Source organism: Lichenostomus cassidix, chromosome 2 (genome assembly GCF_008360975.1).
Source record: "Lichenostomus cassidix isolate B80296 chromosome 2, HeHo_3.0, whole genome shotgun sequence".
Lineage (NCBI taxonomy): Eukaryota > Metazoa > Chordata > Aves > Passeriformes > Meliphagidae > Lichenostomus > Lichenostomus cassidix.
Window position 1 is genome coordinate 70,258,238 of NC_139482.1, and position 14,481 is coordinate 70,272,718.

At 47.1% G+C, this 14,481-nt stretch overlaps 1 protein-coding gene across 2 annotated transcripts in view; it reads right to left on the reverse strand.

Moving 5' to 3' along the window:
* The window catches only part of TNFRSF11A (TNF receptor superfamily member 11a), a 28,952-nt gene extending 15,844 nt beyond the window's left edge, over nucleotides 1–13,108 (reverse strand). Inside the window, exons 1-2 of one of the 2 annotated variants that reach the window (XM_085052074.1) lie at nucleotides 12,689–13,108; nucleotides 12,194–12,400 (exon numbers count right to left, since the gene is read on the reverse strand). In XM_085052074.1, the coding sequence (XP_084908200.1) occupies nucleotides 12,194–12,253 (60 nt within the window). In that variant the 5' untranslated portion in view covers nucleotides 12,254–12,400; nucleotides 12,689–13,108. Of the gene's footprint in view, nucleotides 1–12,193; nucleotides 12,663–12,688 lie in introns of those variants that run through there. The other variant, XM_085052075.1, reaches the window with a different exon arrangement.
* Between the last annotated feature and the right edge of the window lie 1,373 nt (nucleotides 13,109–14,481).

The following is a 14,481-nucleotide window of genomic DNA, read 5'->3' on the forward strand; positions in this document are numbered from 1 at the left end:
TACTTGATGCTGTATACACAGGGACTTTTAATAGAGCCAGGTGACAAATAAATAACCCATCCTTCAATTTGTCATTAACTTTTGGCCTACAACATAACCTTTTCTTACAGTACCCTATTATTTAAAATCTACAACTTTAAAACAATTGTAAAGAAATAAAGATGGTACAGAGATATCTCTGTAGCCTCTTCCACAGAAATTACCTCAGATCAAGACCTGGGAAACTGTCAGTTTTAATATAGAGCATTAAGCAAACAAGCAAGGTGAATGATTTATATTCCTGAAAAAGAACAAATTCCCATCTTCCCACTGGGATACACAATGCTCCTGGCTAGTCCCATAAAATACTGGACATAAATTTTGCATCTTTTTATGTCTTCCACTGTGTCCCTCAGAGGGTGTCTCATGTAACTGAGGCAGTCATCCAGAAAGGTCATGTAATTAAGCCAATAGCTTTCTGTGTCTCAAAAAAACCCAAAACAAAACCAACACAAACCAACACAAATGACCCCCACAACCACCTGAAATGGGTACATGACAGGGCATTCGCAAAGTGGGGAGCAGAGTAGCCTCTGTCCCTCATGGGGCTCTACATCCCCTCCCTGCTCTCAGCTGCCTGTACCCACAGTGGTCCCACCCACAGCCCAGGCTACAGGACATGGCTAGTGCTGAGAATCCTGGCCAGCCAAGCATTGTGCCCAGCCCTTCACTGACCCTGCTTTGTCTGCCCAGAGTCTTCTAGGCAAACTCAACACGTTACAGTAGTTGATCTTGCAATTAAATCAGGTGATTCAAAAGCTAGCTCATAGCAAGGAATCCTTCACTATTTGATACAGCTGTTAAAACCTCATTTACTTGGACAAAGCTGCAATAAATTTCTGCTGCTGGTTAAAGGGTGGTTTTGCCATCTAATAGCACATGACAGCCCTGTGCCTGCTGATACTGGTTCCCATTCCTCTACTTAGCATTCTCTCCTTGTTTCCTCCAAGTCTTTACATCTTCTTCTTCCTCCTTTTCCAGTTTAAGCAATAGCAACTTCTTTAAAAAGAAAACAGTTTTCCCTAAGCACCTTGTCTTCTTCTAGTGCTGGGAAGGTTCCTGTAAATTAAAGATGACCAAAAAGATTAGTTTTGTTTTTTTTTTTAAAGCACCACCTTTTGGCTTAGAGTTTGAGCCATGGGTTGGTGCACGACTTGTGTTTATCAAAACTGTGCTAGCTGTGTCTGGAACAGAAAAAGTAGCACAAGACAGAAGTCTTGACATTTCATATTTTTGCAGGGCATAAACAGCTTATAGCCTTTTTTCTTATCCTTACAACAATCCCAGGTCGAGTTAAAAGTCTGGTCTTGCAAGAAATTTTCTGTTGTCTCATTGTTTCCTTGTCTCTTTCTTTGCATTCATTAGCTGTACCTTTCCCACGATTAGATTATGCATTTTAGGAACAAACATTGCATTCTGTGTTTACACAGCACCTCCAAGGAGGGGCATGGGATAACAACCAGTGCTGGTGAGGGAACGATCTAGGAAAAGGAAAGCTGGGCCAGCCTGGCAGCTGAACAGTGACACAGTGCAGTGACCCCTGTAGTTGAAAGAGCTTGTTTTCTGTAGCGCACTTCAGGCTAAAACACTGAGATGGCCAGCAAAGGGCTGAGGTGATGATGTGGAACCAAGCACTAAGAGTGTCTTGAGCAATTGACTGCCTACCCAGCCAACTGAAAAGGTAACAAACGTGATGAGACCAACAGCAGGTCCAGTCACTCGCTTTTTGACACAGAATGTCCTCTTCTTCCTCGTTTGCCCATGTTTAATAGTTCCTCTTCAGACGAAAAGACTAAAAAAATTACTGAAGTGTCAAACAAGGGCAAAGTCATCCTTTTTACGGAAGGATATGCAAATCTGCTAAAGAGCATTCAGCTAAAGGGTCTGGAGTAATTTCTGCAAACCACAACTCAGCCTGAGGAGAACCAGCAGGGCTCTGGAGCTGAGGCAAAGGGAGCAGGCTAATTGCTTGGCCACCTTTTGGAAATTGTTTGATACCACCATGTTTTATCATATAAGGAGGGCTATTGTTATGGAACAGCTCACAGCTGCAATAATCTATGCTCTGTGTCAATAACCAGCCTCTTCTGTGCCCGTGTCCTTCCCCTTTTCATACAAGCCAACACATCCATAAAGCTGCAATACTCCCTCTTTTTATTATATCCGATGTTGCAAAGACAAGGCTCTCAGCACCCACGGGCTAACCCCAAGGTGAAGGTGAGGGATTTTGGCCTGGTATGGACTGGCTGGACCCGCCAAGTGTGAAAGCTGGCGGAAGAGAGGACAGGAAGGGAAACCAAAGAAACCTGGAGTTTTCTTATCATGGGAGCCACACTCAGGACATTTTGCTAACACGGCTCTGTTGATGTCAGGGCTATTCCTTGTTATTCCCTCTGCCAGGCAGATGTGTCTATCTCAAACTGTACATCAGCTTTCTCTGGGGGCTGAGAAGTACTTGTGCTGCTGGCAGCATGATGACCTGATGCTTCACCATCACCAGCACATTCCTGCCAATGTGTCCTTCTGAGATAGGGAAGTTCAATTCATTTGCAGATGAGGAACTTGCACCAGGAGGCCATCTGGCTTTACAGAGGTGACAGGAAACCAAACCAAGTCTCCCAAGGCTCAAGTTTGCTCCGTAACCCCTGGAACATCCTTCCTCTCATCGGATGCTGGCCTGTGGGTCAGAGTGATCTGGACGCCACCAAGCTCTTATCTAGAGAGAGAAAGTGCCAACTTCCTCTGAGGTGCTTAAATGAGACAAAACCCAGTCTGGTAATTCTTTTATTGGTCTCACTATTGATGAAGCTGCTCATCAAATCCCACCACCATGTGCAAATAAATGCCTCAAAGAGCTCTAGGTTTCCTGTGTAATTTAATTTCTCACTTCCAAAGTGTGAAAAGCACAGATTTTCACCAGTTCCTAAAAACCAGGCAGCTTTCCCATTTGATTAATATTAATTCAGAACAATTATATAGGACAGGGGAAGAATCCAGGGCAAAAACCACAAACCTCCTCCAGGCTTGATAGATCCAGTTTGGTAAAGCACACCAATATCTGCCTACCTTTGAGCACATGAGAGGTACAAGAGACGTCTTTGTAAAAACAGGCATGCTTACATCAAGGTTTGCAGAAAGATTATATTTTGGTGTGGTGCTGCAGGCAGCCTTTTCAGCTTCAGGTTTGGGGTTTTTCTTGCTTATCATTGAAAAGGACGCTAAGCAAGCGTGTGCTTGTGCTTTTAGGGTTGGAGAACATTGATGACAGTGCTACAAAGCACCACCGTGTTACTCAGACCTTAAAAAAACACACACACAGGTGCTTCTGAAGGGGGGAACCAGCAGCATTCAGACTTCTGTCCTCAGGCTTAAGGAAATATTTATTCTTTGTGCTGTTGAGCAATCCAAGGGCAGCAGAAGCTGTGTGTCATGGATGCTAAAATTACTCTTCTAGCTCTTCACATTTCAGAAAAGATAGAGTTGCATGGGCCTCTTTCCTTTAAAAGACAAAAAATCTGGAAGAACAAGGTCGGGGGTTTCCAGAGTCTTTTTCCCATGACACTTTTGAACAAGAACCTGAGATTTCAATGAGGATTGCTCATTAGCGATAATCTTAGTTTTGCAAAAACTGAGATGTAAAGAAACATGTCAAGTGGTAACTATCTTTTAAGGTGACACCTTCTTGGTCAGTGTAGTTGTTTCTGGAGAGTATTCAAGTAATCTGTCATCATTTCTCTTTTTTTTCTCCATTTATTATTACAGCATCACAGTACCTATGGGAAAGACAACTACGTGTGTCCTGCCTTGCACACACCACTTGTTCTTTATACTTTGGAGCCCAGGTTTATTCAAACCACTTGCTTTTGAGGTCCTTAGACTTGCCTGGTATAGAACTGAAAAATCCATGGATTTGGGGCTTCATTTGCCTTTGTCAACAGGAGTGAGCTTTGAGCAACTTTTCCTGAACCAAAGTAGCCCAAGCTAGCACAGCTGATACAACCTCTGCAGTTCGTTGCTGCTGCTTCTTCAAATATGAGCCACTGCCTCTCCTCTCACAGGTACTGACTGTGCCAGCAGTCTTCCAGCTTCCTGCCTGATTTGGGTCAGCAGTACAGCTAACCAGACCCCAGATTTCTTCAGCCCATTGCCAGTTTCAGAGGCTTGCCTAAAAAATTATTTTAGAGTAAAAACAGAACCTGGTTCTCAATGGGCGCTGCTCTGTGGCTGGTGCTTCCAGGCACTCTGTTGAAGCACATAATAGTAACAACTCTGGAAAATTTTACAGTTGTGGGTGCACAAGGGGAAAGAGGAGAACTGTGTTAAATACTTAATCATAATCACGTCTCATGCAACAGTTCCTTCATGGACAGCCTTCACTGTTGATAAAAATTAAACCAAATCAGCACCCAAGTCACAACTTTGCAATTCCAGTTATTTTCTTGCAGGCCTATAATTCATCACAAAAATCTCAGATTGTGAATGAAATGCTTTTGGTGATGTCAACTTTCCAGTGACCAGTAAACCACATCACAGAACTACCACCACGTGGTTAAATAGAGCCGGGAAATGGCAACAGCTTAAACTAAATATTATTTCACTTTTAAAAATAGGTCCTTGAAACCCTGAATGCCTGAAGAGACCAGAAAGAGCGTGAGGGATAAAACCGATAATGAAGAGGTGAAGAGAAAACTGTAACGTGCAGCCAGGACGTGGGCAAATGGTGGCAAAAGCCCTCTCCTGGCTATTCCCCTTGTCCCCCTGTTTCAGTGTGCAGCCAAAAGCAAACACCTGAGCAACTGGTGCTGCTCCACCAGTGGGAAAGAGCATTACTCAATCTCAAACCCACCAGAGCTATTTCTGGCCAGCAGCTACGCAAAGGAGAAGTGCCGCACCGACGGCTCCCACGGCGGGCTGGGGGCAGGCAGACAGGAACCTCAGGTATATCAGATCTATCAGAAGGGAGGCGACGGAGGTGAGAGATGGCAGGGCTGAAACGACGACTGACTGAAGCTGTGAATCAGGCAGGCTGTCTCTGCGGGCTGAAGACTTGCCATCACGTGCACAACATTTGTCATTCGGAGACAAAGTCATCTCCGCACGGCAGCCAGAGGGGCCCATTTAACATTTTCACTGCCTGGGCAACGCTTCTTGTTGTCTGAATTTTGGTGCAAAACCTCATGCTTTAACCTACGTGCTCCCACAGCCACAGCAATTCAAAGGCTAACAGCTGTTAGGTAAAATACTCTGAAGATGAATCAGAGAATAAGAACCCAAATCCTAACCAAACCAAAATATTTAACAAAAAGGCTTGACAGTAAGCCTAACAGTCCACAGCAAGAAGAATTAAAGATTGCAGAATCTCCTTGTTTTAATAATGTCATTACATTATTAAAGCTAATACCTAGGTGTGCTTGTGATAAGGCCTGCAGAGGCAAATCTCTTCTAGAATAAACAGGTGCAAGAGCAGTGCTCCAAAGGAAAGATTAGCAGCCTTACCACTCCAGGTACAATCTCAATGACTCATCATGAGTAACTCTACACCCATTTATGCTTAATAAAAAAAATAAAAGAAGACACTAAAGACACAACGATTTAGCGAGAGCACGCTCCTCTTGCATTTTAGTTCAGCAGATCATTTTCCTATGCTTCACCAGCTGAAGTCGACTCTTAATAAAGAAATGACCATGACATTTCTTGGGCTGGATACCAGATTAGGAGTCTAATGGGGACTTTCTATGCTTAAAATCTGTATATTTATGTACCCTTTCCTTCCAGTACACCCTCAGAGTGGAACATAATGTACTAATCTCTAACTGTGCGGCAAGATCCCACAGTCCCAGCTGAGCTGCTGGGCAGAATGAGAAAGCTTGTAGAAGAGGGGAAGCTTGCCTTCCCCTGATGCTCTGCTTTGGCTTCCTTCTCCTGGATTACAGCATTGCCCATGGAACAAATGCTGAATACTCTGCAGACAGAAATATGAAGGGCAGTGTTGAGGCTGCAGCCTTTACTTGGATGATGGCTGTCTAGAAGGATGCATGTAACACCCACAGATCATTCTGCTTCTGTGTGAGTTAGACTGAATTAGCATGAATGTATCTGCACCTTCTCCATCATGAAGGATTTGCTGCCTTTATTAAAGGGCTCAGGACTGGGCTGAGAATTGATTAATTCACCCTTTAGGTGTCATCGTGAGGAACCAGCTCTGCCAGTGACCATGGGCAAGTAATGCCAGTGGAAATATTCTTCCCTGATTTAAGAGGCTCTGGCTCCTTTCCATAAGCAGCCTGTTTTACAACATGTGGTATTGCAGGGAAGAGTTTTTCTTCCTGTGAGATCACATTCAAGGAACCATCTTATCCTTGCGACTGAACAATGCAAAGTTACTGAAGAATATGTTGCCCATAAGGCAAATCTTCACTGTAGCAAAATAATGCACTGAAAATAGATTTCCTTGTGTGCTACATAAGCCATTTTAAGACTTCATATGAACCTAGTTGCACGTTTTTCCCTATCTGTATTTCTGCATTCCAGATTAATGGGTTGCCTAACAAAACTTCACAGTATTTTTATTTCCATACAAGACTTTTTTCTTTCCCTCCACTTTGACCACTGACTAAATATAAAATGCACCCATCTGCAGTCACAAATGTTGTTCTTTGTCATTCTTGAACAGACCCTATATACTTTTTTTTCTTTTGGAGTAGCCACAAAGTGGTGAGGGTAAATGACCTCATTTTTTTTTTCCCTTCCTTGGCTAATTGGCTCTTGCAGGGTGGATTAAACCAGTCAGCTTTGTTCTTTTACCAAAACACAGCTTTTTCTGGTCTGTTTTATCTAGTTTTTAAGAGGGGGGGCAGCCAGAGAGTTCTGCAGAGTCTGAGAGACAATTCTGGGTCTCAGCTCTCTGCCTGCCCACTGTGCTGCCATCCCCTGCCAGAGCCCCTGCTCCAGCCACTCCTTCGGGAATGTTGCGGGAAGGCACCACAAACACATCTGGCCAAGCGGTGTGGGGAATGCTCCTCTGCTGTGGGGATGCTGCTGGGGTCCTGGGCAGAAGAGGATCCAGAGAACAAGGGTGAGGGTTGGATGCTGCAGCCTATGCTGTGGCATCCAGCCAGGGCAACGTGTCCACTCCCTTCCTGGACCTGCGTGGGGAGACCTCCCTGTGACTTCGGTGGGAAATGCATGGGGCACCATCCCGAGGTGATTAATGACTCGTCGGCTTTATTTGCAGCCATGACGTCCTGGGCACTGCACAAACACCAAAGAAAGCCATGCCCAGAGAATATACAGCCTGAAAAGGCAAACAAAAGAGGTAACCATGGGAAGCCCTGGGCAAAGCAGCTTAGGTGTCTAGACAGGTATGGGACACAAACCAGGATGTCCTGGAGTGCCAGCATGATGTCAGCATTGCTCCTCCTGTGCAGTGTTGAGCCCTCCAGAAGGCACGCCATGACAAATGTGATAGCACATTGTGGTGAAAAGGAAAAATCAGGAAACCTGCATTTCCCCAGTGCCGAAGCATCACACCAAGTCCTGCTCCCACAGGGCAGACCCAACAGCAGGCTGGTCTGAGTGCCAGCACAGCCAGCAGAGCTGGATTCCCACGTGCAGCCCACCTTGTGACTTCCAGCCATTGCTGCCTGTGGAGTTTTTCTTCTACATGAACTTTGGACCATTTTCAAAGACGACTAAGTCATAAAAAGGGGCAAGTTCTTGCAGGCAGGCTATTGTGTTGCGCAGACCAAGGCCTACCCAAGTCCAGAGTGCAATCTGGTTAAACACCACCTAATTTTTTATCTTGCATTTATAACACACAAATATTTGCCTTTGCGTTTTCCATCAGCAATAATGAGCCATTCTTTGAGCAGCAGCTTCTCCGTGCAAACGCCAACCCAAGGCATCCTTAAAAACAGGGTGCACAGCTGCAGCAGTAGGCAATGCTGCCTGGCAAGTTGAGTTTCCGTGGAAAGGAAGGTGATAGTCTATGCAAGGAGCAGAGCTGCAGCTGATGAACCAGCCATCTCCATTTCCCTCTTGCCCCCACTGCTCTCTGTGTAAGCTCAACCAGCTCCCAAAGCCACCACCTCCTCCAAGTGTCCAGCAGCCTTTGCTGCAGAGCAGCCCTTGCAGCAGGGAGCACAGGGTGGAGGGAGATCTGGATTCTGTGGTCACAGCATGTGGTGGCAGGAACCCTCCTGGCTCTGGTCACCACAAAGACTTCCTGGAGACTTGGTTGTACAGATAGGAAGTGGGCAGGGAGAAGCAGGAGGACAGCCTTGCAGCAAGCATTACCTTTTCCTTGCTTCTATGTATGCACCTACTACAGGAGAGTCTTTCACCACTTTAACTCCAAGGGACAGATGGATAAACACAGCAAAGTGACTCAAATATGATTCCACTAAATAGTGTTAAGGTATAAGTGCCAGAGGGCACCACTTTAAGGTTTCCATGATTTCTATGCTGTAGTTATGCACACATCCCTTTTACCACCTGTACTGGTTCTTGCCCAGCTGTCAAATCCCACTTTGATGAACTTGAGAATAAACAACAATGGGCAATAGAAATACTGCCCAAAGATCCTTAGGGATGCAGTTAATCTCTCTGCTTGACCTGGTTTTTTTGGTGTTTTTTTTTCTTCTGGCACAGTATTAAGAAAGCCCAGTGCCCTAAATGACATTGATCAGAACCCTCGAGATGTCTGATAAGCTTTGAATTCCACCAACTTGTGAAATGTGGCAAAGGTTTGTTTTGGTCCTGTTGGTGGGAAAGAAGAAATTACATCAGACAGATGATGCTTAATGTGAAAACAGAAGTGGGACAGGTTTTTTTAATTGTGGGTTGACGTATTTTTACATACATTATGTTCTGTTTATATGAGTTGCCGTCAGATTTTTCACATGTTCTGGGGGAAACTGCAAAACAGTTAAAGACTTGTCAGTGTCCTCACAGGAACCATTCCTGCAAAGGGAGTTTTGACAAGTGAACTAATTGAATTACAGTAGCTTTGAAGCCTATGCTGTAGATGAGAGAATAAATCTAGGTGTTTAGATAAGATACTGCAGAAGTTTTGCTCTGCTGGATGATTCCTTTGGCTCTGATTGGAGCAGGAATAATGGACTGGGAGAGCCCATGATGTAACACAGTATAATCACTGTTACACTCTTTTTCCCCCGCTCTCATCATACAGACTCTGTGTTTTAGGAAGTTAAAAGAAAAATCTATACTTTGGCCAACACTTTTCTATATTGCAAAGAATTCCAGATGCTTGCAATGAGCAAACTTTCCCTATGAAGTAAATGTTACAGAATAGTGGAAGAGCCCATGCCATGCCACAAAATGGGAGAAGAATCTGTGGTGCAACTGGTTTGTTGCACACTTGCAAAGGCACATTCTCAGAGATTTTGACTCCTGTTTGATAATAACAGTGATGCTCTTTACTGGTGTTAAGCAAGGAAAGGGATGTGACTATTCTGTGCAAAGAAGCTGGGCAGATCATGCCTCAGAAAGAAAAATACCTCTGACAGGTGCCCAAAATGAATCACTTGGAAAGATCGTCTTGTGGCTGAAGCACAAGATAGGCAGGGCTCAGCTCTTCTCCCAGAACTTCTGCTCCACGCTCGGTGTGTGACCTAGAGCAAGTCACGAATTCTCTGTTCCCATTTCCTCTTTGGTGAAAATGATGACAATGATCATGTCTATTCTCAGCAGAATTATGAGTGAGTATGCAGTAATTTACATTTCCAAATGCTTCTCATTCTTTGCAGGAAATACATTGCACATATCACCATTTGAGCACTATTTCACGCTATTATCGAGTCTAAACTAACACAAGCACATCAGAAAAACCTCAGCCCTCCCACAGCTATTCTCACACTTGTTCTATCAGAAAGCACCATTCTTCTAAGGAACCACTGTTCAACTCAGTCAAACAAAGGAGAAACTGAAAGGCTGTCTCAGAGCAGCACCCCTCTAAGCTTGCCTTGCTTCCACATTCTTGACTTTTAGGTTCTGCTCACCCTTGAAGCCAGATTATTGAATTAACAGGCTCTTTGGTAAATTACAGTTTATCCTTATCCTTACACGACAACTTTCCTGGACCTTCCTACAATTTTGTGCTGCTATTTGTCCAAAGCAATGGCTATGGAAAGTTGCACCCTATACAAAACACTTACAGACTCAGAATTAAGCACATGTTGGATGCAGTGGAAAGACTTTACACATCAGCCCAAAATAAATACAAGTTCCTTGTTTTCTGTCCTGTGAAAGGCTATGAATCAAGAGGTGAGAAATAATGAGGAGCTCTGTGTCCGACATCAGGGTGCCTAAAACATGCTGGGAGCTATACAATGGAAATCTGAATTTTCAAGGTCTGGTCAAAAGTGGAGCCAGTACCCGGCAATGAGGATATTCCAAAGGGAAAAAATGTACTAAACCCAAATAGCTCCAGAAGGAAGCAGGCATGCAGTGGTTAGTGACCTGAAGTAAAGGTATGAAGAGCATTAAGGTCTGCTCTACCTGCTGCATTGATCAATCCTGAACACCAGGGTAGAAAAAAAGAGAGACACAGAGGATACTGAGGAACAGGACAAACCACCTGAAAGCTGTGATGAAAAAGACACTTTTGAAATTTGCAGGCTCATTCATATACATATGGAGGACACCTGGAAAGCAGCAATTTGAAAGAAGCCTGACAGTGAGGGTGGACAAAATGAAACGTATGTTTTAGAGGGGGGGAAAAAAGGTCTGTGTGGTTTTAGGCAACATATTTAGGACCAGGGATCCAGAGAAAAGGCTCTCAGGACTGTGTGGTCAGACATTAAATTGTAAGCTGTAGAAAGCAGAGGGTTTTTTGTTTTGGTTTGGGTTTTTTATCTTCTTTTTTTTTTTCTTGAAGCTGCACCTTGCTCTCAGGGAACCCAGCCATGGCCTGGTTACAGGACCATGTTGAGGGAAGCACTTAAAGTTACGTAACTTAACAAGAATAATGAGACATAGAGAAATACCAGAAGTTCAGATGAAAGAAATACAAATGGTGGCGAGGCTGCCAAACATCGATTAATGGAGGAAATAAAGTGTAAATAAAGGGTAGCATGGGATTTGTAAATCCTGCCAGTCTCGAAGGGCCTAAATAACCAGAAGGGAAAAGGGTAATTTTAAAGCTGTATAATCAGAAAAAACAAAGCAAGATTCTGCAGACATAAACCACTGGAGGAGACTCGATGTACGCCATTCACAAGGCTCAGCGAGAGCTGGCTGTAGAAAATGGTCCTTCCGAGAGCAGGGGAAGACCAGCCACGATGCCGAGTGTCACACACTGACCCTCAGCCACCTGGCATCGCGCAGAGCTGCAACCAGAGCACGCTGTGTTTGCAAACATCCGCAGAGCCAAACCTCGCTCGGCTCTTCCCCGTCAGAGGAAAGGGCAGCCCTTTGGGGCCGCTGACCTGGCACCGCGCTTGGGTTCCTGGCTCTGCCATGAGCAGCACAGCAGCCTCCGAGCGAGTTATGCGGCCGCTCCAGCCTCAGCCTCCTACTCGCGAACCCGGGGTGACAAGGCTGTCCCGTGTCCCAAGGCTGTCCCGTGTCCCGGGGCGGCCCGGGGGCTCCAGCCTGTGGGACGGCGGGATGGCCATGGCGTGAGGGACTCATCCCGGCGGGGGCGGCAAGGCTGAGCCGGGCTGCCAAAGCCCCGCGTCCCACGCCTGAGGGACAAGTGTGCTCACGCTCTCTCGAATAAATCTCTTCGGTAGGGTGGAGTCTGCCTTATTTTTACTCCACATGCAAATTATATCCCTCAACAACCTCACTGCAAATATTTTCTGGTTTCTCACACCCTGCCCTGGGCAGAGACAGGCTGTTTTCCCTGCAGATCCTCTGGCTTCCCTTGCAACTTTGGGTTTGGACTACTTTGATTTTACAGAAGCGAGAGAAGCTTGCGAGCTGCTGGGATAAAAACAAAACCAAAACCCAAACAAGCAGAGCGGGGTTTAGCAGGCGAAGCTGCTCTGCCCAGCCCCGCTCCGGCAGTGCCGGCGGCGCAGGATGCCGAGGGCTCCGAGCTCGCCGATTCCCCCGAGCAAGCGGGACGAGGGACCAACCCTGCCGGGGGGATGCGACACCCAGCTCCCCCTCCGCCGGCTCCCAGCCTTACCTGCTCGCCAGCGGCAGCGAGGAACAGGAGAAGGAGCCAGCAGCCTGACGGGACGGGCATGTCTGGGTGTCCTCTGCCTCCTCCCGTGGCTGCTTTTCCTGCCACCGAAGGGAAGCTAGATCCTTCCAGCCGAGCCCCCGCGCCCCGGCAGCGCAGCGAGGCTCATTTGAGCTGACTACTTCTCTTTCTTCCTTTCCTTCCTCTCAGCTACACGAGGGGAGAAGAGAGAACAAGAAGAAGAGAGAGAAAAAAAAAAAAAAAAGGGCGCCTGGCTGTAGTTCCCACAGCATTTCCTCAGACTTGACATACAGAGGTTTTTTTTTTTTCCTTGCTTCTTGTCCCTCCCTTTCCTTTCTCCACCCCCTTTTACAAGAAGTTTAGTCACCAAGCCCACGTCCCCCCTCCTGCTGATGGGGCTGCATTCCCGGTCAGCCCTTCTCGGCAGGGCCAGGCACCTGCCCCCGGCTCTGAGCCTTCCCTTCCAGCCCCCAGCACCTTCCCTCGCTCTCCTCTGCCCTGCAATTGCCGCCTTCTCCTCAGCACCCCTGGGAATCGCTTGTCCCTGTCAGAGGACATCTTGGGCCTCAGGCAGCCTCCCGCCTCGACCCCATCCGCCCTGGTGCGGCTGCCAGCGCTGAGGAGAGCCTCCTGTCTCGTCCCTTCCCGTGGCCTGTCCCCTCTCTGTGCCCGGGCAACATGGGGCTGGCAGCCTCGGCGTTCTGGCACAGCCCGATGTCCCCGTCCCTTCCCCCTCCGCGTACTGCAGCTGATGTCGGGAGCTGGCGGATGGGATTGCTGCCAAGAGGGGAAGAAAAGCGGAAGATGTGCTCTGGGAGCTCTCCCAAACCGCTCCACGCCGTGCACTGGGCCAGTCCCTGCGACCTGGCTCGGAATGGTGCAGAGTGGCCTCTTGACCCCCAGCACAGCCTCCACTGCCGGCCCTGAGCAGCCTGGAAGAGTGGCTGCAGCTGGTGGCAGGCCCGGCACGGCCCGCGATGTCCCTCGTCTCACAGAGGGACAGGAGTCCTCTGTGGTGCGGCACGACAGGGCAGGGCTAATTACACAGGCTGAGGATCCAGCAGAGCTCACCCTGTGGATACAAAACCTGCCCTGTGCTTACGTGCTGAGAAATAAGCTTGGGAGCATGTTTCTGGCTTAGGCAAAGAAGGAAGTTGTTCTTTCACTTATGTATTTAGATTTAAACCTTGACCAGGAAAAAAACCTAGAGTTTTGCCATGTTTTCAAATAAAAGAACACATTCAAACACACAAGATGAAGAGAGTATTAAAAACTCATCCTTCCTCTGTGGTCCCGTGGTCTGATTTGTGCTCAGAGGAATGATACACTCAAGGACAGAAAGGGCCGCTGAGTTTCTTTCCTGTAGCTAGTGGAGGGCCTGCCTGCGCAGCACAACAAAGCCACGACCTTCACTTCACCTCTACATAGTTTCCAGGGGCCATAAAGCCTTTTTAATCTCCCTAAAATTCTTTTCGATGCTTGACACCCCCAATGTCCCCAGCAAGGACTGGGCCCTGCCTGATCTGTGCTCAAGCAGGTCCTGGTGTCCTCATTGCCCTGCCTGTCTCTGACACCACATAGCTGTTTGGGCACTGGTGGTCCCTGTGTGGGTTTGATGCCCCACAGTGGGCTGTGGCTCAAAACAACCCTGCATGATGTGCTTGGCTTTGGGCCAGCAGCTGCTTCTGATACCTTCACTCTCCTGGAGGTGACTGGGCAAGGGTCATGCTGATGGGTTTCAGCAAGACATCGAGCTTGCAAGACAGGACTGCAGTGTCAGAGCTCCGTCACCCTGCCCAAGGAGTCAGGGTCTCACCACACTCGGGCTGGACAGGCTGCTAGAACTGAGCTGCGAATGAGGGGTAGGAAGAATGACACGGCACTCAACTTGCTTGGCAGGCAACAAATGGAAAGCCAGAGCTTTGCAAGGCAAGGTGTGACGTGGGAATGCTGTGTGCCTGGCTGCTGGCAGCAGTGTTAGCCCTGGTTGGTCCTGGAGGGAGCCCACTGAGAGGGAGGGACAGCACTGGGAGCAGATCCTTCTGCCAGAGCTTCATCCACCCATTGCCGAAAACATGCAGCCCTGTGCCAGCTGAGACGTTTTAAAATGTTTGTGTTTATGGTACAAGGAAATGTTTCTTTTTAAACAGAACAGTCTGTTAAGTCTCTTCCCCTTTTCACATTTAGCACAACACCGAGGCTATAGGCTGTGTTTATTTACCAGCTGCTCCTTCTAACCACAGATTTACAAGAGCAAACTCACACTTTCA